The sequence below is a fragment of the Mytilus trossulus genome, chromosome 1 (assembly GCF_036588685.1).
Source record: "Mytilus trossulus isolate FHL-02 chromosome 1, PNRI_Mtr1.1.1.hap1, whole genome shotgun sequence".
NCBI classification, from domain to species: domain Eukaryota; kingdom Metazoa; phylum Mollusca; class Bivalvia; order Mytilida; family Mytilidae; genus Mytilus; species Mytilus trossulus.
The window spans coordinates 27159208-27179456 of record NC_086373.1 but is presented as its reverse complement, the minus strand read 5'-3'; the positions used below and the strand labels follow the sequence as shown (position 1 = coordinate 27179456).

General features: G+C 30.8%; 2 protein-coding genes across 3 annotated transcripts in view; one reads left to right on the top strand and one right to left on the bottom strand.

Annotated features, from left to right (window-relative positions):
* The window catches only part of LOC134709035 (vezatin-like), a 36116-nt gene extending 32983 nt beyond the window's left edge, over positions 1 to 3133 (top strand). Inside the window, exons 12-13 of the mRNA XM_063569336.1 lie at positions 1443 to 1523; positions 1954 to 3133. Of these exons, the coding sequence (XP_063425406.1) occupies positions 1443 to 1523; positions 1954 to 2952 (1080 nt within the window). The 3' untranslated portion in view covers positions 2953 to 3133. The remainder of the gene's footprint in view (positions 1 to 1442; positions 1524 to 1953) is intronic.
* Positions 3134 to 7086: 3953 nt separating this feature from the next.
* On the bottom strand, positions 7087 to 20046 carry LOC134720731 (centrosomal protein of 83 kDa-like). 2 transcript variants are annotated; one of them, XM_063583203.1, is made up of 13 exons: positions 19922 to 20046; positions 16972 to 17160; positions 16649 to 16799; positions 16153 to 16377; positions 15386 to 15634; positions 14619 to 14865; positions 14081 to 14225; positions 13222 to 13371; positions 12269 to 12632; positions 11419 to 11519; positions 10608 to 10803; positions 10200 to 10235; positions 7087 to 8415 (listed from the first exon to the last, which is right to left on the bottom strand). In XM_063583203.1, exons 2-12 carry the CDS (start codon positions 17151 to 17153, stop codon positions 10224 to 10226), a joined length of 2022 nt encoding a protein of 673 aa, XP_063439273.1. In that variant the 5' UTR covers positions 17154 to 17160; positions 19922 to 20046; the 3' UTR covers positions 7087 to 8415; positions 10200 to 10223. The 2 variants fall into 2 exon arrangements, with proteins under 2 accessions (XP_063439273.1, XP_063439266.1); XM_063583196.1 differs by lacking the exon at positions 10200 to 10235 and having other exon boundaries at positions 7088 to 8415.
* Positions 20047 to 20249: the final 203 nt, after the last annotated feature.

The following is a 20249-nucleotide window of genomic DNA, read 5'->3' as shown; positions in this document are numbered from 1 at the left end:
TTCATGTATATACAACAATAGAAATGACTACTAAATAGTCCCCAGAGGCACTGGCAACAAAAGGAGAGAGGTGGGGATGGTGGCGGAAATTTAAAATATGAAAACCCATCTAAATGTAATGAAAATATATATAATCCCATCAAATTTAAAATATGAAAATCCAATCAAAATGTAATGAAAATATCTGATGACAAAAGGGGCACTGCTATTGATCCAAGAGCAGCTATATAGATGACGTATATCCCAAAATAATTTGAGGAAAATGAGGCTAATATGATAAAGAGGTACAAATGGGGAAATCCTATCTATGACTAAAACTAAGTTAATCCTTTATATAAACATCAATTATCCAAATAATTGTTAATAAATTATCAAAAGTAGTATAAATCCTGTTAAAATGTTTGAATTAAGATGGTGGTACAATATGGTCAATCACACATGATGGTAAATGATTCTCCTAATTATAAGAGTTTCGGTAGAATATTTAGAGGAGTTGTGTTCACAAGGTGTCATGTATCAACACTAAAAATATCTGTTAATAATATATTTATGGATGCTTTGAATCGATAGTAGCATAATTTTAGGAAATGATGAAGATATTTTAAGGAACATAACATTTTTATGGGCTAATGTATATAACTGTCTTATCTTTAAACCTTGTGTAATTTAAGTAGAATGGGGTAAAAAACTAAATACTGTGAAAGTACTTTTATTCGTGGGGTACCAATTTTCGTGGTTTTCGTGGATGATTTTATCCACGAATTTAAGTGTCCAAGGAAATAAAACAACCATTCTCCAAATCAAGACATGGAAAGATCCCCATCCGTCGGTTTGACTGCTGATATGATCTAGAGAATATATTGAATAACGTCAAATCTGAGAATACTTTAATGGCAGTCACAGAACTACAGCATGCAAGAGTATAGCCATTTAAACTATGATAACCTAAAGTGTACAACAAATTCTTAAGGTGACATGTTTATGTCCTAATTAACACCTGTGATGGTCTTTAATCTGTTGATCACTTTACCATGGGTTAATTAGTGTTATCACTACGATTTACACAGTTAATGTTTACTTTGCAATTTCCTTCAATCCAGACTATTTTTAACCTTCGTTTCTACAATTTTTGAACTTTTTTTTAGAAAACTAGAATCCACGAATTTAAAAACCCACGAACATGTAAATATTGCTCAAACCACGAAAATTGATACCCACAAATTAAAGTACTTACACAGTATTTCAGAATTGAATAAAGTTATAGGTCGCTAGTTTTCAAGCTACAGGTTTAGAAAAAATTGACACATTTTACAAGCATTATACAGGAAGAAAACATTTTTTAATTTTTTATTTTCCATGAGTTTTATAAAATGCGCTGCTTCAACTATTTAATCTGTCTTATAAAGTTCTCACATATAGATATACAACATAACATATTACAGGTGTTTGAAGCATACAATGATGAGGATGAGGAAGACTTGATAGAGAATACTTGGGATGAATTCCTTAGTCCTGAAGAGAAGGTATAAAGTTTATCATTTTTATTTAAGAACCAGCAGTCAAAATACTTATTCACTGTAATAAACATAATATGTTAAGATAGTTAATAACTGCATAACCTCAAAAAAAAATTAAAAAATACATGAGTAAAAGAAATTAAAACTGGTTGTGTTCATTTTCATCTTTTATCTAAAATTTTGCTATGAAAATTGATTGTCATTAAAATGTTTATCTTATTAATCAGTATGAAAAATTAACAAATTAAGCACTCTACTAGCTTTTAAAATACATCAGATATTATTCTGAACCCACCTGACGACATATTTGTAATATCCATCAAATAAATCTTTTTACTAGATAGGAGATATTAAAGTTCCCACATTTTTATACCTTTAGAACCTGAAGAGTTTCCTTCATTTCAAAGATTTAATCTTTATTGCTTTATATTTGAAGGCAAAGAAGAAGAGAGAAAAGGAAGAAGCATTAAGAGTTTTGACAGAATTAAAATCTGTTATATCCTTCAGAGCTCAGGATACTGCCAAGCGAGAACAGGCTGCTCTTCAAAAGTCTAAAGGAACTGAAAGTCAGAATAATGTAGAAAATGATAAAGTTGAACATTCTTCACAGGCAACCAAACCAGATAATCAATACAAGGATTCAAATCAAAAAGAAAAATTAAAAGAGGAACAAAAATCATTTCATGTCCAGGATTGTGACAAAACAAATTCTGAAAAATCAGTCACACCTGGTTGTAATAATGAAGAACATTTAAACGCCAAAGTCTCTGTTAATACATTTAATTCAGTAAATACTGTTGACAGTCTAAGTCAGTATAAAAAGAATCAAAATTCTGAAAGTATTATCAGACCTAAAAAACAGAAGTATGTTTATTGTCCTCCTGAAGATGAGATTAACAATAGTACAGAAACTATTACTGGCCCTCAATTCATTGCACTTCCTGTTCTTGGAAGACAGGATGCTATGGAAGATAGGTTAGAAAGGCTATCAGGAGCTAATCTGTCGTTCACTGCCATGTTAGCAGCACAAGCAGTGGCTCGGTCACAAAAGATTGGTTTAAATGTACAAACTTTTGGAGATGATGATGGTGATGAACTTATCTATGATGATGATTCGTTTGATGAAGAAGACAAAAGTGAGGATAGTCTTGATCATGAAAATAATGATAATGATAGTCTTAATCATGATGACAGTGATAATGATAGTCTCAAAGATAATCATGATCATGATCATATTCATAGTCTTAGAAAGGACAAAGAATTCAATGACAGTTTACAAAATGATTATGATGATAATGATAGCCTTAAAGGTGATCATGTTAGCAATGATGCCAATCATGATAAACATGATGATCATGATAGTGATGATAGTCTTGAATCAAATGATGTTGAGAAACATCAGTGTGGTGAGGATAGCGATCTCAAAACAGATTGATGATGAAGTTTGTCTATTTTGTCATGTGACATGGGAAGTGATCTCATTAGTATCTTAATAATGTGTGTGATTTTGTTGTGAAGATACATAATAACAATAGTTGTAAAAAATATCATGTTAAGTTGGGAGTGTGCAATAATAAATTATTAGATATAAGTCTTATATAACTATTTTGCTACATGGAAATTTTTATTATTGAATAATAAGGAGTCGTCAAAAATTTATAAGACAGGAAAATAAATTCAAATAAAAAAGATGTGGTATGATTGCTAATGAGACACTTTTTCACCAAAGGCAAAATGACACAAAAATAAACAACTAAAGGTCACTGTACTGCCTTCACCAATGAGCAAGGCCTATACCACACAGTCAGCTATAAATGACAAATGTAAAGCAATTCAAATGAGAGAACTAAAGGCCTAATATTGACAGGGTTAAACATATTAACAGCGTACAACCTTCCCTTACCTGGGACAGTTGTGTAACAGTACAGCATAAGTACAAACTATCAAAATCAGATGTTAAAGTCTTAACTTATCAGATTGATACAAATTAAAATATATCTATCAAAAACATAGAATAAAAATTAAATTATAATTTCATGTATATGACTATGTCCTTATTATCTTCAAAGTTTCAGGGAAATATATTGTGTTGTTTGAGAGGAATTATGATGACAAACTATTGCAGTAGTATATCTTAAGCAATTTTAAGTTCAAAGGGGCATAACTCCTGGAAAGAAAATAAATCATAATTTCCTGTTGATATGAACATCTACATTGTATGTCCTTATTATCTAACACTATTGTGTGGTTTCAGTGTAGTGGACAAGAACAGGATTGACAGACTGACTGAAGGATAGACTGACATACAGACTGAGGAGTCAAACACATTATACCCTAGGATCGTTCCGTTGGGTATAGATATATATGTCAATCATTTAGAGAAATCAAAATACAAACAAATATGACCTATTAAAAGTCAAATGATAACATTCCTTGATTTTGGTTTGAGGTTGAGTATGCCCTAAACCACTGTGGATTCTTTTTATGCCCCACCTATGATAGTAGAGGGGCATTATGTTTTCTGGTCTGTCCATCCGTCCGTTCGTCCCACTTCAGGTTAAAGTTTTTGGTCAAGGTAGTTTTTGATGAAGCTGAAGTCCAATCAACTTGAAACTTAGTACACTTGTTGCTTATGATATGATCTTTCTAATTTTAAAGCCAAATTAGACTTTTGACCCCAATTTCATGGTCCACTGAACATAGGAAATGAAAGTGGGAGTTTCAGGTTAAAGTTTTTGGTCAAGGTAGTTTTTAATGAAGTTTTTGATGAACTTGAAACTTGGTACACATGATCCCTTTGATGAGATCTTTCAAATTTCAATGCCAAACTATTTTTTTTACCCAATTTCATGGCCCATTGAACATGGAAAATGATAGTGCAAGTGGGGCATCCGTGTACTTTGGATACATTCTTGTTTTGTGTGTGTATCAGTTTTTAAGGATTTCATAGTTTTGCCAGTTTGCATACAAAAAATGTGTACTTCATTTATAGTGGCCTATATTGAATTCCACAAGTTGGTATTCCATGAAAAACAAGTGAAACTGCAAGCTTCTGCTCACTGATGATACCCCCGCCGCAAGTGGATAATATTAATAGTGTAAAAATATGCACACGGTATAGCTGACTTATATATAAATCCTGAAACCAAATTTCAGAAATCCTTGTATTGTAGTTCCTTAGAAAAATGTGACAAAAATTTTCAACTTGGCTATCATGTGTAAAATCATACAAGTGTTTGGTTAACAGGAAGTTGTCAAGTGATCAATCTGAAAACGCATCACACGTTATAGCTGACTTAGATAAACCCTGAAACCAAATTTCAGAAATCCTTGTATTGTAGTTCCTGAGAAAAATGCGACGAAAAATATTCATGGGACGGACAGACTGACTGACGGAAGGACAGACAGAGGTAAAACAGTTTACCCCCCCCCCCCCCCTTTTTAAAAGCGGGGGTATAATAATGAAACTGCATCACTCCATATGTATCATGTAGTCCACTCATTTTGTATTGTTCAACATAATCACAAATCAGCCTGACTTATGTTATCATATATAAGAGTAAAAATGAAGAAAATCCTTGTATAAATCTAAAAGATTAAGATAAGATAAGATTCAGGGACAACAAATGATTTTCTAATTGCGATACAAACACTGACAATTACACAAGAATTTTTCAATCATTGGTTTTTGTCAAGCCTGCAACTTTTGTTGCAGAAGGCTCGACATAGGGATAGTGATCTGGCGGCGGCGGTGGCGTTAACTAACTTCTTAAAAGCTTTATATTTTAGAAGGTAGAAGACCTGGATGCTTCATACTTTGTATATAGATGCCTTATGTTACGAACTTTCCGTCAGTCACATGTCCAATGTCCTTGACCTCATTTTCATGGTTCAGTGACTTCTTGAAAGATTTTTTGTAATGTTAAATTCTCTTTTATTATAAGTAATTGGATAACTTTATTTGGTATGTGCGTACCTTGCAAGGTCCTCATGCTCGTCAGACAGTTTTCACTTGACCTCGACCTCATTTCAAGGATCAGTGAACAAGGTTAAGATTTGGTGGTCAAGTCCATATCTCAGATACTATAAGCAATAGGTCTAGTATATTCGGTGTATGGAATGATTGTAAGGTGTACATGTCCAACTGACAGGTGTCATCTGACCTTGACCTCATTTTCATGGTTCAGTGGTTATAGTTAAGTTTTGGTGTTTTGGTGTTTTTCTTATACTATATGCAATAGGTCTACTATATTTGGTGTGTGGAATGATTGTAAGGTGTACATGTCTAGCTGGCAGGTGTCATCTGACCTTGACCTCCTTTTCATGGTTCATTGATCAATGTTTTGTTTTCTTGGTTAATGTTGAGTTTATGTGACAGTTGTAATAAAGCTTTATATTTAGGTCTATTAACAAAATATCAATGATTAGTAAAAAGGCGAGACATTTCAGCGTGTGCTCTCTTGTTCCAAATTCATTCTCTGCAGGGGAGGTAAGTTACATGGTCACAAAGTTGTTCAAGGTTGCTTCACTTGACCAAGATGAACTCTTTACTGTTTGAACCATTGTGCATATAATTGTGTTTCTTGCCAACAAAACACCTCATTATAACGAAATAAAAAATAAATTAGCAAGATATTTCAGATAACAAATAGTCTTCATCAGTATAAACTGTCTGTTATTTTGTGATCCATATCTTGTAAGGATTTCTGCATGAAGTATTTCTAGGTGCCATCTTGCTCCATGTTGAAGACATCTCTTGCTGTCACTTTGGGATGAAGAACATCACTAAATATAATCTGACACATTTAGTATAAATCAACAAGGCTTTTTAAAAGCAGTTACTAACCACAAATTAGGTCAATGAATCCAGACAAAGGGTTCAGTATTAAATAATCTCTGAGGATACCAGATATACTAATACAACAGCACACTGAATACCATTGTTATGTCATCATAGATGGTTCCTCTAAAACTGACATCAAACCTAACTATTAACATGCGATCTTTCCAAATGTATTCAATACCAATAAACCATGACTTCAAGTGATACCCAACACCTTCACTAAAATTAATTTGGCTAGTTTAATTTTTATTAAACTCTGACAAAGTATTTACTTTGACCCTTTGACAAAAATATGAAAATTTCAAAAAATTTGAACCAACCATTTTATCAGAAAAATTACACTGGTTATATAGCAGTTTGACAAACCCTAATTTTGATCAATGAGATGCTTAATATTCCCTTATCAACACAATGTAATTAAAACATTAAGCTGATTTTACAGAGTTATCTCCCTGTAGTGTTAGGTACCACCTTATGTCGAGGACAGATATTCTCTTAGGAAATTTAAAACAACTGCATACCACTTAACGGTCACCAATCATTTGTTGTTTTGAAGCAGATGCAGTCAAAAACAGCAGAAACTGATCTACTTTGCATACCTAATCTTAAAACATGGCAAAAGAGTGAAAAACACCATCTAATATTTATATAGTATATTTATTTGATATTTTATATACAAATATATAATTTAATAAGTTAATATATACAAATCATAAAAAAGCATACACAATTTAAAAATGCTGACTTAGAATGGACATAGAATTAATTTAAGGAATAGCACAACTGAGCACACAATGTGGATTAAAGATTTGAAAATATAATGGAATATCATGAAACTATACAAAAATATTTTAACTACAACAAGAATTATTTTATGAATACAAGAATATTGGTACGAGTACAATAGAGAAAGTAAGTGATACTACTTACTTAAAATAAACATTATTTTCTGTATTCTTGTGAGAGTCATCATAGTCAAAATAAACAATTATTTAGAAGCAGTTTCTATTTAACCCACAGATGTAATTTAATCAAGATTGTTGTTTTATAAATATCAATTTCATGTACCAATATATATAACATGTATATTTTATGCATAGTACGGACGGGAACAAGTTAACAATTAATGCAGTAGTATGTTTTCCAGGATGCAGACAAACAGTAACTAAAAAATCACAATAAAAAAACAATAACCAGATAAAAGTTGTGTATATGTTTATGATTGTGTATGTGTGACAACAAAAACTTAAGAAATTAGCAATGAGGTAAAATAAGTAAATAGGTAAATGTCACTATGTTGAGTATAACATACAACCTAAAGAAGTAAAATATCAAAAATATCACAGGTAAAAACAGACATGGTGTAGTATGATGGAAAAGTACTGGCACAGTTACTAATGATGCTTCAAAGCATCAAGAAATAAATCTTCATGCTTGATAAAAAAAAATTACTATGAATCATCAATTTCATTACTTATAAATAAAAAACATAGTACTAATCCAGTTTTTTTTTTAAAGAAACACTATCCTTTCTTAATTCAGCACACAAACCAAAGTAGCTTTAATTTACTGAAAGTCATGGTATATTCATGATTCCACCAATTTATTCTTTATATGCATTCTTGAAAAAAAACCCACCTAAAATAGTCTTTGATAAAAAATAAACTCAGAACATCATTGACTATCAGCTATTTTAAAGAAAATCCACCCCTGCCCAGCTTAATATAAACATTGGTGAGGTTTTTTTTAAATGTAATTAGTACAACTGTCTATAAGTATGGTACTTTCAATTAGTACAACTGTCTATAAGTATGGTACTTCTCCATCATTCTATTGAAATAAACAATAATTAGACATGTATCAGCTAGATTTATCAATGTCATTTTTCTCTTTGCTGTTTTCTAATGTTCCATCATGATCGTCTAAACCAGGTAAAGATCCTTTAAAAGTACTATGAGCTATCTCCTGCAGTTCTTCAATTTGATGCTGTTGATTATTCTCAACCATTTCTAATCTTTGTTTTAGAATTCTTAAATCGTCTTGGTGTTTTCGCTCCTGAAAAAGAAATATGCAAATGTTTATTTTATTACTTGTTGATCGAAGGTGCAAATTTAAAAACTTTTAAAAAGCCATAACTTTAATAATATAAGGTCCTTTCACAGAATTAAATACAATGTTTTGTATTCATGTTTATAGTTTGGTGAATTTATATATGTTCAACCTATAAAATGCCTGATGAATGAATGGAAGCATTTTTTTTTTAAATGAAAGGATTCCAAAGATTATGAAAAAATATTATCATAAGAAAACACAGTAGTATGCATATATTATGTATATCTCAGCTGTTTATCAAATATGTATGTTATGTATGCATTAAATAAAAATGTAGACAATCAAAGAACAACTTTTAAACAAGTGAAGAAAACATGGTTTCTTTTCAGAAGTGTCAGTGCTAAGCATGACCTTTAAACAAAACATCTCATTAAAAACATGCATGTAACTGAAGTTTTTTTTTTAACAATACTTGCAAATTTATTTCTACTATGTAATATAATGCTGTAAAAGTCACCTAGAAATATTCAGAAGGGCAACAGCAAAGCAAAAGAAGGATTGCATTAGATGTTTTATAACTATTGAAGTACCATTAGAAAGATAAGCCACCAACTCTCATGAGAAATAACAGGAATACTTAATTTCAAAATATCATGTCAAGATAATGAAACTTACATTTCACTGGGTTTTTTTTTAACAACATAACATGTAAATTTCATTACCTTAAGGATCTAGGCTGACACTGTATAGAATGACAGAAACTTAGTACTTACATATAGAAAATTATCCCATTCATATTGTTAAACTGTTTTATACATGCAAATATATGTCTTTCAGGGAAAAATTCAGATGGATGGATGTCAAAATCATGATAATAAATATGAACAAGAAAGGCAAAATTTGCTTCTGTTATTTTTATGTGTTTTTTCCAATGAGCTTTCCCCAAATATTCAGTACAGACAATGTGATTCAGTTAAAAGTAAATTTTCCTGATCAGTTTTAAACAGTGAATGTGGGTGACTGATGTTGCTCATTCTCATCAAAAGGATGGAAGATAGGACCTTTATATTGGGTGTCTTTAAGCTAGGGATTGACCCTTTCGGGATCGGGAATTCTTTTTTTCCAATTTCCAGACCTCTGGATTTCGTGTTTTTAAGCCCAGGATTTCGGGATCATGTGTTTTAATCAAAAAGCTTATTGCTTGAGTTGTCATATCTTATATGACAAAGGATTTTTTTCTATATATAGAATAATAGACAAGCAGGATATTTAGTGAAAAAATTAACCAGGTGATAAAAAAATGCAGTGGTAACAACATGCTATTATAAACAGACTGAGTTTCCTCTTGGACAGGTTTACATTTTCTTGAAAGCAACAGTATTTTTCTAACTTTGATAAAATGATGAATGAATATATATGTATTAATTGATGGATGGATGATTTTGTATTAATCAACAAATAATATTTCAACCTTTCAACCCTCCCCAAAAAATAAAAAGTTGTGAAGATTTTTGTTTAAACCTAAAACCCCCATTTGTTTTTAAAAATCTATTTTCTACCCCAAACTACTGATAAAACTACTGGAACAAATCAATAAACAGAAATGAGGGTAACCAGAATAAAAATCCTGTGTACTATATTCAATCCAAATCATTTCATCAGTGTACATGTTTTTTTAAAATAAAATAATTAGAATTTACTACTGTTTTCATCCATTCGTAAAAAGTCCAAGAAAAATCCCCAGGAAAAGAAAGAACATTTAAATATATGTTAAGCAGCTATCCTACCTTGAAAAAGAGATGCTATACTATCTACTTTTTAAACTGTAAAAGTATATATATGATTTTTTAATTAAGTGTATATAATTTCATTTTTCAACGATTAATTTGTTTTGATTAGTGTAAATGTTCAGTAAATCAGCACCCATGTATCAGTATTTATTCATTTTATACCTTTTAAATGATAGACAAATAGGGATCTTTCAATAAAATATAAAAGGGGTAAAAGAGTGGGTGGGAATCCTGCTTCAAGGGAGATAACTTTTGATACTTTTAGAATAAAGAAAAATCTGTATGGGGACATGAAAATAAGCATCTTTAATATACTTTAAAAAAAAAACATTCAGGATATTCTTTGATCCATATAAATTAGTTGATAAGTTGGCTAAAAAAATTATCATTAACAAATAATCTCACCTCTTCAGAATAACTATAATTAGGTAAGAAGGTAGCATCATGTGTAACATTAAAAGATGTAAACATCATATCTCCTATTGGAATATTAGATACAGTGCCGCCACCTATCAGACATTTCCTGTACTCTGCATGGCGTCTATGTAAATCTTTCCATTGCTTTTTCAGTTTGTTGTAATTCTCTTGAGGTACACATTTTCTGAAGAAGAAAAAAGGTAAAATGCACATGAAAAGAGAAGACACTGGCATTTTAAAGAAGGAAAAAAATCAAGTGACTTTTCATTTCCTTATACAACTACTATTGTCTATACTAAAGGATATTTTAATACCATACATGCAATAATCCACCATGTAAATTCAACATTGGTACATTGTCCACATCACTTTTTTGGCAAGAGAATTCAGGGGGAAAAATGGAACTTGATGAAAATGTAAACAAGCATCGTGAAATAAGAGTTTTACTCTGCTTATAATTCTTTTCAATCAGCACCAATTCCTGGCAATTTCAATTTTGGAGTAAGACTAATACAAGACAGAATTCAGTCTACAACCTAATGCATAAAGAACTTTATTTGTTATCTAAAAAGAAATATTAATTGCTTCAAGACAGGGTCCTCACAAAGCCTTTTAGCATCATAGTAATTTGATCCTATAATCTGAAATGTGTTACTATCTGAAGTGGTTTTCTTATAGATTGTGTTATGGATGCTTTGCTATAATTTTTAGAAACAAGATGATATTTCAATTTTGCCTGTTTAACAGGATGCTTAATGAAATATCTGGGGAGAACACTGTAAGTCTACTATAATCTTACTCTAAAGCTTTCTTTTCCAGATCTAACTGCTCATATTTTGCTTCTGTCAGTTGGAGTTTATCTTTCAAATTTTCAACTACACGATGACTTTTACTGCGTAACTGAAACAAAAAATTAACATGTTATTGTAGTAATTCAACTAATAAACCATAGCAAACAAATGTTCTTAGATGTATGATTTTTCTTTATTACTTGTTTGTGGCTTTGAACTAGCTGTCAGTAACTGCCAGTACTCTCAGATCTGTATTTAGTGTCTTTTTGTTGGGATATACAAGTACCCAGCCACATCCTCTCTGTGTAGTATTTGTATGTGTATCCATCTGATGAGTTAAGCCTTTTTCAACTGATTTATATAGTTTGTTCTTATGTTGAACTGTTATACCAATGTCCCATGTAAGGGGAGGGTTGGGATCCCTGAAACATGCTTAACCTTGCCACATTCTGTATGTATGTACCATCCCAAGTCAGGAGCCTGTAATTCAGTGGTTGTCGTTTGTTTATGTGTTACATATTTCTTTTTTGTTCGATTTTTGTTCGTAAATTATGCCATTAGTTTTCTTGTTTGAATTGTTTTACATTGTCATTTCTTGGCATTTTGTAGCTGAATATGCGGTATGGGCTTTGCTCATTGTTGAAAGCCGTACGTTGACCTATCATACATCTTTTTTTTTTAATAAATACGATGTAATACATTTAATATGAATATACAGCTGTCCTACTCTGATATTTCGTGAATTTTGTTAATAAGTAAATCCTTTAATAGGTTCAATAACAGTATCTTTTACCACTAAAAATCACAAATTAAAATATGCAAAAAATTACTAGACTCTTTTAACAGTCAGTGACATACCTTTTTGTAAAGTGTGAGAGCTTTTTGATACTTTTTCTGTACTTCAGATAATTTATCATGAAGTTCTCGTACTCTGTTATCAAGCTCTGTCCTCTCGTCTGTATAAGATGATCGTTGCTGCGACAAAATTAAGTCATGATTGTCTTGTAATTTTCTAAGTTGATCTTTAGCCATCTTAGTTTCCTCTTTAAGTAATTCTACTTGATTTCTAAGTCTGATATTATCATCAGTCATATCATGTTCATTGTTTAAGTAGGAGCTGAGTTCACTCTCTAACTTATTTATTTTATTTTTTAAATCTGAATTTTCACTTCTTTCTCTTTCCAACTGATCATTCAAAGATTGCTGATGACTAACTTTAGTCCTGTGATAAATAGAGCATAAGAATATGAAATATATGTAGTCATTTTTAAATATGATTATATACCAGGAGGAAAACTTGTTTGTATATTTCTTTGGTTAAAAAAAATGATATGTCAACAAGAATTCTTCAAAATCTGTTTTTACTATATCTGATATCATTCCTAGATTAAATGTATGCAGCTGCTAGTCTTAATCCTTTTTTTTAGTTTTTTTTTAAGTTGCACATAGAGTAACTTTTCTTAACACTTCATGACATACTAGGGATTACATGCTTTAATAACAAATTCAATGTCATACTTTTAGCGTATTTAATGCAAGGTTTTATTCAGAATTTAGAAGTTTTTTTTGGTTCAATTCTTTTTGTGTTGTTAATTTGCCATCTCATTCACATATGAAAGTATAGATCTAGATTTAAAATGCTATACCCCTCCCCGTTTCCCCCTTAAAATATTGTTCAGTTTAAAACTTTGAATAAAAATTGAGATGTTTCCAAAATATTTTCACCCTAATAAAAAGACTGACATTAGGCATACACATTTAATGTATTGTCTTGTGTCAATTGTCTTGTGTCAATCTATATATATACTAACTTTAATACTAAAACTTCTCTCTCTGCGACATTCTTAGCATCATTAGCAGAACTTATCCTATCCTCCATCTTTTCTCTTTCTGCATGTCTATGTGCTTCTTCATCTATTTTCCTCCTATCATTTTCTTGTAATTTGGCCTCTAATGCTAATCTAAAAAATGAATTGCAAAATAAAAATAAGTAAGAAGAAGGTGTTTGTTTTCCCTGTCACATATATTTCATAAAATATCAGCAGTAAATCACAACATTTTTTGGTAACCACGGTGTGTGCACAAAAATTATCTTTAAATTTTGTTGAGAAGCTAATCTTTTACAATACCTACATGTATAAGCATTCAAAATATACACTTTACTACCTTACTGTTTCAATTGTATTTTTCAGTAGGATAAACGGGTGGATATATTAAGGCCTTTGAAGTTTGTCATTATAATTTGGGTCTATCTTTTTATCCAAGCAGAGTTAAAACATGAAAGAGCCCTTCAAATCATGTTTTTGCCTGTAAGACCATTGATAATATATAGATGATATATGATTTTCTAAAGTAGTTTAAGTACATGTAAATGAATAGAAACCCTGCTTTGTACTAAACCAACACAGAGTCAGATTTTTTAAGGTCGTTATAAGGAAGACATGTCAACCTACCCAGTCACATTACTTTGACTGAGTCAATCAGTCTATCTTTTTACTCCAGAATTCTTCATATTTATCGAAGAAGTAGCAAAATCCAGATTTTTGAATCTTTGATTTGTTTTGCCAGGGATACAACCTATGACTAAAAACTTCCAAGACAAGCATGTTACTACAAGATCACAAAGGCAGTTAAGATTTTGCTTGCCATTTTTCTGTTACTTATTCTTACTTTTCACTTTCTAACTTTGCATATTTGACAAATTCTTCTTCTCTTGATGCCTGCACTCTCCTTACTGCATCTCTTTCTTTGTCTTGTAAAGATCTTGATTGTTGGTCTGCAGTGTGTTTGTAAATTTCTATCTTGGTCTGCAGATCTGAAGAATGCAAGTATAAAAATTGGAAAGCTTATTTCGTTAAAAATTGACAGTTGATATAAAGCCACAAATAGAAATGTATCTTGATTTAGATTTTCTATTTTGAAGGATTATTTAGACTGCAAAGATGTATTACATACTTTTTTAATTCAATTAAATGCTGTTGTTAATCTAAGGACAGTAAATTTGGTTGGAGTCAATAAATTTTCAACTTATTCTTATATTTATATGGAACAAAGTTTAGATTACAAGCACAGAAAACTATAATGTCCAAATTTTTGTTGTTGAAATGATACCTACACTCCGACATTCATTTTAATGGAATAATTCATGAGAAATTGCAGAATTTAATATTTACTTATACAAGAGTTTAATGATAACTGTAATACCTACCCTCTATGATATTTGCTAGTCTGTCCCGATCTCTCTCAAGTTCACCTCTCTGTTTCAACCCCTCCATCTTTTGATTTGTAAGTTCCACTTTATTTCTATGAATAGCCTCATCCACTTTATTTTTTAAAATGACATTGTCTTTTTCAAGTTCATGGATTCTTCCTGTCAATTTGTTATGTGTGTCACCTGTAAGTGCCAAGTCTCTCTGTAATTGTTCAACTTGTTTCTTCAATGACTCTCTCTCAGCCTGAAAGTTTAATTCATTACATCTTGATGCATAATGTCATGGAATTAGGTATACAATTGCAATGAATCAAACCATTTTGTCTACATATCATGATAGGGTTGTATGGTCTGTAATCTAGCTATCAAGGTTAATTAAATTTTAAAAGAACTCTTCTTTACAGATAAACCTTGTAATACATGTACAATAAGATGATTGTTCTTTGTGTACGTCAGAAGCCTTTATGAATAATAATGTTGGCCAAGTTCAAATTTGTTTGTGATGATAATTAATTCAACTACTATTCAGATTCTGTTGAATTCTGAAAAAAACTTTTAATTCTGTATATACATGCATTATCAGAAACCATACCATAAACCCACACATTCATTTTTCAAATATTAACAACAGAATAGACTTAAGCGTGTCTGATTCATTGACACTTATCTAGATTTAATTCCTCCTGATTTGTGAATACTAACAATAAAATTAGATACATTTTGAAGAAAAGAAACTCTTTAAATAGTTAAATAACATTATATACCTCAAGAGATTTAACAGTGGCTACATGTTCAGTTATTTGTTTTTGCTGAACTCGAGTAAGGCTGTCAGTCTCAAACCCTTGTTTCTCTCTATGTGCTCTTATTTCCTCTAACTCTCCATTTAAAGTTTTTAATTTCATATGAAGCTGTGCATTTTCTCTCTGTACAATTCTAACACGCTCAGAGTCATCAATAGTTTCTTTCTTTATTTTTGAAACTGTTGCTTCTCTTTCTTTTCTTAAATTTGACACCTGAAAAATAATTCAGTTATCACTTTTAGACAGCAGACATGTGTGTAAACAATGGTTAATAGATTATATCTTGACCATAGTCCACAAATATGAATCAAAATGAACAAGGCTGAAATATTCTAAATAATTCAGATATCTTATATCATTTGTAAGTAGGTTAAGGTTACACTGACAAAGTAACGTTAGATCATTGTTTGACTTTCTATCTTATTGGCGGTTTTTGACCAATGACAAGGTTGTAGTGGACGCTATTAAAATATTCTACAGACTGTAGATTCTTAAACAGCAAATTATATGTTTGTTATCATGTTATGACAGGAAAGTAAAAGAAGTTGCTTCTTTCTACTTTTTTTCTTAATATAATATTTCTATTTACTTCTTTTCAATGATTATGTTCAAGTATATTAGGATAACAGTACCAATACACAAATGCACTGGTAAACAGATTAAACTGCTCCATGCCCTTATAGAATATCAATGCATATATGTATGTGTATTTTATTTGTTAAAAAATGTACCTCAGCTTCATGTTTTAGTCTACATTCTTCTAAAATTCTCTGACATTCTATCCTTTCATGCTCATACTCTGATTTCAGAAAAGACAGTTCATATTTATATTTATTGCATCCTGTACGTAACTCTTCTATTTCCTCTTCCTGTTTCATATAACGTTCTTTGTATGTTTTCTCCACTTCTTCAACTACTTGCATGCGAATAATCTCTAATCTTTGTGGAGTCACAACCTGGAATATACAAATACAGTAAATGTAGAGTTTTATCTTATAAATGTATCAAAGTTTAATTTTCTGTATAAAAAAAAATTCATTTAAATTGCAATTTTAAAACTAAATTAATGCCTTGCAGTATTGTCAATCACCACAATTGACTGAACAGATTTTACATGTTTCTATCAAATTTAAAAAAAGGACATATACTAGGTTTGGGTATGGCTGTTTGAATTTTGAAAATGAAACAAAATGAAACAAATAACGCTCTGTAGTAAAATGAACATACTTTGCTTTTGGCCTCTTCAAATTCACCATGTAATTCAGCCACTTCTTTTTTGCCTTGTTCGTACATTAATTTGTATTTTTCTTGTACAATCCTGCTTTCTTCTATAGTATGTTTAATTTCTTCTTCAAGTTTCCCATATTCATCCTGAAGTCTATAGAAAAGAAAGATTATTTAATATGATTCATATTTCAAATTTTCAATACAATAAAAATATTTTATAAATCTAGATGAGTGATTTCTTTAACTTTTCACATATCAAAATATGTGCTAAGATTGCTAGTATTTTGTAAATATGATTTATCGTAATATTGACCAAGTATTACTTATGATGTTCTGTTTTTAGTTGTTCATAATGAGTTCTATGCATCTGACTTCGCATCCGTTCATCAGCCAACATTTTTTGCAGCTCTGTTTCTGTTGCAATCTGTGGTAACTGCTGAGCAAGTCCTGGATAACTCCCCGAAAACTTGTCAGGACTCTGAAGAAAGCTGTTAGTTGTTGCCATTGTGATGCTGAAAAAGTTATTAAAAATCAAATTACACATAATTACTTTATTTACATTCATATACTTTCGAAGTAATAAAAACTGACATAATGTACTTCAGGTATTAAACTGTTAATGGAGTTGTTTCAAATCATCATTTCTCCATCAACATATTTGGCTTTAGACTAAATTATATTACCGTACACAATTCATACATTTTATACTCTGGCATAAAGAACTCAAACATTGATACTTTGTTTATTGACAAATTGCTTGCCAAGTTAGTGGTATGAGTCCCCTCATACAACTGCAATCATACTACATTGTTCATGGACATATTATATCAGAAGCAGTATTTGATAACCCATAGATATTTCCTCAATTGCGACAAATAAAATATTCTAACAAGACAACCATGTTCAAGGACCAAATGTAGGAAGGAACCCCTAACCACATTACAATTCTAATTGCACACATTTATTTCAGGATTCACAGTCATAGAAACCCTTATGTGTACAACACATCTTCTAACTGAAAAAAATTACAACACTATAAAACATGCAAAACTAAATTGGCTAAAACAGAAGGCTAAATCCAAATCAGGCAAATGACATGAAATGTACCAGTGTACAAATGTATGTGTGTCCAAGATTTTAACTTCAACAGGTTGGGAACAAACCCCCTGGATGGTGATTATACCTGTATAGAGGGATAAACCTTCTTTAGAGGGATAAAATTATCGCTCTATAGAGGGGTATTTGTGTTTGCACTGGATTTAAAGCAAATTAGGGCAGAATGGCATTTTCTAATTATATTGGCTATAATCTCTAGCAGTAGGTGCATCAACATATGCACTTTACTAAAAATTGGGATAACCCGTTTTCTGCTAAAGTTACAAACCTGAAATCTATTGTATACCTATCTGAACACTTGATCAACATCAAAAGGAATAGTTGACCTTTAAATTTCATGTTAAATTTAACAATAGAAATTCTGTTCAGTGAGGCATAAGTGAGTAGAATTTACCTGATCATCACAGCTTTCAATCATGGTGGACAATAGATTTTATATTTAGTCAGATAAGCAGCAAACTGGGCATGTGCATATTAAACTAAGTACATCAATTGGGGGTTACACTAATGACTGGACCAAATGACAGGACCAAATGAAAAATGCTAATAACTTTTTCATTTCTTAAAGGATTGATCTCAAATTTGAAATATAATAAGAATTCATCATTTGATAAATAGATTTAAGAAAAAAAAACTTAAACTTTAGAAAACGTGACATGACCAATTCTGATAATGACAGGACCAACATCGAGAATGACAGGACCAAATAGAAATGCTAATAACTTTTTTATTTTTCAAAGGAATTCTCTCAGATTTGAAATATAAAATGGTATGCCATATTTTGAAACCAAAATGTTATAAAAAATATAGATTTATTTTCAAAAACTTTCGAAAACGTGACATGACTATCGCTGGCTGACAGGACCAACCTCAACAATGACCGGACCAGATGAAATTGCTAATTTCTCTTTTATTTCTCAAAATATTTTTCTGAAATTTTAAATATAATAAGATTTTATCATATGATAAATAGATTAAAGAAAAAAAAAAGAAAAAAAATTGTAAGAAACTTTATAAAAACGTGACATGACCAACTCTGTTAATGACATGACCAAATAAAAATGCTTATAACTTTTTTATTTTTCAAAAGGATTCTCTCATACTTGAAATATAAAATCATATGTCATATTATGAAACATAAATGTTATAAAAAATATAGAGAGATTAAACGTGGTATGACTATCGCTGACTGACATGACCAACCTCGACAATGACAGGACTACATGTAGATGAAATTGCAAATTACTTTTTATTTGCAAAAAAAAATAAATCTGAAATTTGAGATATAACCAGATTTAAGCATTGTATACATAAAGATAGGAATAATATAGAGAAATAAATTATCAAAAGCTTGCTGTTATTTGACCTCGACAAGAACAGGACCAAATAAAAATGGTCCAATAAAAATGCTATTCACTTTTTAATTTTGAAAAGGAATTATGTCAGTTTATTAGCATTTTTATTTGGTCCTGTCATTCTCGATGTTGGTCCTGTCATTATCAGAATTGGTCATGTCACGTTTTCTAAAGTTTCTTACAATTTTTTTTCTTTTTTTTTCTTAAATCTAATTATCAAATGATAAAATCTTATTATGTTTCAAATTTGAGATCAATCCTTTAAGAAATGAAAAAGTTAGTAGCATTTTTCATTTGGTCCTGTCATTCGGTCCTGTCATTCGGTCCAGTCATAAGTGTAACCCATCAATTGGTGCATCAACTGTTGCAGGTTTCTGCCATAATAAGTAGAGAATGCCATTCTGCCCTATTTTGATTAAAATCCAGTCTAAACAAAAATACCCCTCTATAGAGGGATAATTTTATCCCTCTGTAGAAGGTTTATCCCTCTATACAGGTATAATCACCATAGAGAGGGTTTGTCCCCAACCTGTTCAAGAAAGAAACTGGCATACGTTTATCCTGAATACCTTCAACCAGATCGTTTTATATGCATCTTCAATATATCGATATGAAACCTGGTTGATGATGTTGCACAGATATCTGAAGAATTTTACTAATAATATGCCGCAATTTCGTCTGGCAAGTTTAGACACATGCATTTAGTTCAACCAAAAACAGCATTATCGTCCTGAAAACAATTTGCTGCTTATTTTAAAATATTTTAAATGACGATATATAAAAAATATTTCAATACAGTTACCTATTTCGTTCGCGGGGAGGTATGAGAGATCTGGAAATTACTATTTTCACATATTTTTAGTTGATGTTCAAACTTGACAACAAATAATTCCGCATGCGCATAAATTGTTTCCGGTGTGTGTAATTGCTGAGACTTTATCGGAGAAACTTAATTATCCGTATTGTTTCACCTTCGAGATAAAGAATCACCACTAATTTAATTAATACTAATTAGGACCAGAGACATATATACACATATGTGTATATATGTCTCTGTTAGGACAAACAGATACTGATGTCAAACCGAGACATTTAATTCAATATAATTGTATTGTATGTCTCTGGTCAAG